The sequence below is a fragment of the Mandrillus leucophaeus genome, unplaced genomic scaffold, assembly GCF_000951045.1.
Source record: "Mandrillus leucophaeus isolate KB7577 unplaced genomic scaffold, Mleu.le_1.0 Scaffold101, whole genome shotgun sequence".
Lineage (NCBI taxonomy): Eukaryota > Metazoa > Chordata > Mammalia > Primates > Cercopithecidae > Mandrillus > Mandrillus leucophaeus.
Genome location: NW_012098210.1, coordinates 2,157,379 through 2,160,564, shown reverse-complemented (window position 1 = coordinate 2,160,564; position 3,186 = coordinate 2,157,379). Strand labels below are relative to the sequence as shown.

Here is a 3,186-nt window from a genome sequence, read left to right as displayed (position 1 = left end):
TGGCAGGAGGTAGGGTCCGCAGTGGGAATTTAGATGACTCAGCCAGGTGCCCACTCAACTGTTCTTGTGAGGAAAATGAGAAAAGGCCGTAATAAAAGAGTGCTTAGGAGCTAAGAGCATGCTGTGGGGCCATCCAGAAAGGCTGGGCTGGCTGGGGCTGCCCTGCTTACTAGGGTAACCAGAAGTTGCAGGTATCCAAAGTCACATGGAAAAGAACCTCTGGAATGAATGCAGGTCTCAGCATTGCTACACAGAGGAGAATACATCAGGAACCATATTTTATTCTGGATGATGTTAAATAAGCCAGGAAACTCTGGAAAGAAGCATAACTTGGGTCAGGTTATTAAGGAGATAAAGCAAGAGGTAGAACTGAACCTGTTTACTGATGCCTCGAAGTTTAAAAAATTAAAAATAAAAACAAAAACCTTCCAGAACCTAAGATTCCGCATATCTCTGGTATTTAGTGATGTTGCTGAGTGGGTTGTAAAAGTGGGAAATGCAGGTGAAGATCCAGAAGGCTATTGGGAGTGGCCAGGTTCCACTGTTGTTGGTATTTGTACTGTGTTTAACTTAAAAGAAAAAAATAGTCTGGGTGTGGTGGCTCGCACCTGTAATCCTAGCACTTTGGGAGGCCGAGGTGGGTGGATCACCTGAGGTCAGGAGTTCAAGACCAGCCTGGCCAACATGGCGAAACCCCATCTCTACTGAAAATACAAAAATTAGTGGGGCATGGTGGCGTGCACCTATAATCCCAGCTACTCAGGAGGCTGAGGCAGGAGAATTGCCTGAACCCAGGAGACGGAGGTTGCAGTGAGCCGAGATTACACCACTACACTCCAGTCTGGGTGACAGAGCTAAACTGTGTCTCAAAAAAAAAAAAGAAAAGAAAAAGAAATGTTGTTCTTGACAATGTCTTCCAGGTAAATTAAGCATTTCTAGCTTCCTTGTTAAGTGTTTGCATATCCTGTGCTCTTGTCACATTCTTAGTGGGCCTCTTTCACAGGTGGTGACAGCAAGCTGCCCAAGAAAACTGAACAAATGTAAGTCTTCATATTTTATTTTTTCTTTCTCAAAGTCGAGTTACTCAGTTGTGACTATCCTGTGTACTTCATTTTGAGATCAACAGTGATTAAGACATCTGCTTTTGCTGGGTGTGGTGGCATGCACTGTAATCCCAACATTTTGGGAAGCTGAGGTGGGAGGATCACCTGAGACCGGGAATTCGAGACAAGCCTGGGCAACGTAAGCAGACTCTGTCTCTGCAGAAAATAAAAAATTAGTCAGGCATGGTGGTGCACACCTGTGGTCCCAGCTATTCGGGAGGCTAAGTTGGGAGGATCACTTAAGCCTGGGAGGTCGAGATTTCAGTGAGCTATGATTGATTGCACCACTGCACTCTTGGCAACAGAGGGATACTGTGTAAAAAAAAAAAAAGACATCTGGTTTATGGCGTGAACATTACTGTGTTGTTTCCCAAGTTTCTCTCAGCTTCGTATTCAGGCCAGAGAACCCTGCCAGCTTTGCCATCTGCTCTTCTCTCTAGACCTCAGAGACTTCCTACCTGCACACCCATGCATTTATATTATGTAACTCCCCTTGATATGTTTTCTACATAATGCATTTTTAAGTTAAGGGCTTTTCTAAGAATAAACCATCCTGAAATCCATTGGGAGAATCTTGTGAAACCCCAACTGGTCTGAAGAGTGTTTTTCTCTGGATTTGACACTTAAGCCTGTGGAACATAGTGAGAGGGTGTGAACACTGGCTGTGCAACCTGAGAAAGGGCCTACCTAGTGTTGACTTCTCTTCTTTCACATACAGCAGGAAACCAGACAGAAAATAAACTCATTAGTGCTGAAACTATTAAATTCAAAAAAGCAATATGGATATAATAGAATTTTATTATTACCTAATTAAATACTGCAGCTTAACTTGGTAGGGTCTAGATCAGCAGCACTTCCCTATGGCCAGCAGTGAAAGGCTACAAAAGATCATCTAAGGATCTCTTTAAAATATAGGTTCTCCAGGACCAATCCCAAGATTACAATCAGAATTACTAGGGCAGGGCCCACAAAGTTGTACTGGGAGAAATATAATAGAAGAGATATAATCATACTACAGAAAATATGAAATTAGAGAAAAATTAAGATCAGCTATAATTCCTCCTGTCTGGCACTACCCATTAGTATCTTATTTTATATATTTCTGGGACCGAGCGCAGTGGCTCATCTGAAATCCCAGGACTGTAGGGGGCCGAGGTGGGCAGATGGCTTGAGCCCAGGAATTCGAGACTAGCCTGGGAAATCTTATGGAACTCTGTCTCTACAAAAATTAGCTGGACATAGTGGCACACGCCTGTATTCCCAGCTACTTGGGAGACTGAGGTGGGAGGATCATCTGAGCCTGGGGACGTCAAGGTTGCAGTGAGGTGAGATCACACCACTACACTGCAGCCTGGGTGACAGAGTGAGTCCCTGTCTCAAAAATGTGTGTGTGTGGCCAGGCGCAGTGGCTCACACTTGTAATCCCAGCACTTTGGGAGCCCTAGGCGGGTGGATCACATGAGGTCAGGAGTTCGAGACCAGCCTGGCCAACATGGCAAAACCCCATCTCTACTAAAAATACAAAAATTAGCCAGGTGTAGTGGCATATGCCTGTAATCCCAGCTACTCAGGAGGCTGAGGCAGGAGAATTGCTTGAACCCGGGATACAGAGGTCGCAGTGAGCCAAGATAGTGCCACTGCACTCTAGCCTGGGCGAGAGAGCAAGACTCTGTCTCAAAAAAAAGAAAATGTGTACGTGTATGTGTATATATGTGTATGTATATGTATGTATCTTTCTGGGCTTTTAAAAAAATTATTAAGCTGTAGTCATACGTGTATATAGTTCTTTTGTGGGTTTCCTTTCCTTAGCAACAAGTTAACCATTTCCTCAAGTGTTGGTGGGTGTTGTAGTCTTACCTTGTGCCTGCTTGTACTGCTGTGCCAGCGCTGCTTAGCCACTGTTCTGGATACTTATGCTAGACCCTTAAACATTTTGCCTAAACCAAATCCATTGATGCCCCATGTCAGGGACTGGTAATGAGTGATAACCGGGTGCACATTGGAAGATTTGCCAAATCACAGATCCAATGGAACACGTGGATTCAAGTGAAAGTGACAACAGAGGCCAGGTGCAGTGGCTTAT

At 44.4% G+C, this 3,186-nt stretch overlaps 1 protein-coding gene across 3 annotated transcripts in view; it reads left to right on the top strand.

The window, feature by feature from the left end:
- Positions 1–3,186, top strand: part of LOC105535703 (chromosome unknown open reading frame, human C20orf194) — a 155,632-nt gene that overhangs the window by 58,138 nt on the left and 94,308 nt on the right. For all 3 annotated transcript variants that reach the window (XM_011974901.1, XM_011974913.1, XM_011974907.1), the window contains one exon: positions 1,004–1,040. In XM_011974901.1, coding sequence (XP_011830291.1) covers positions 1,004–1,040 — 37 coding nt within the window. The remainder of the gene's footprint in view (positions 1–1,003; positions 1,041–3,186) is intronic.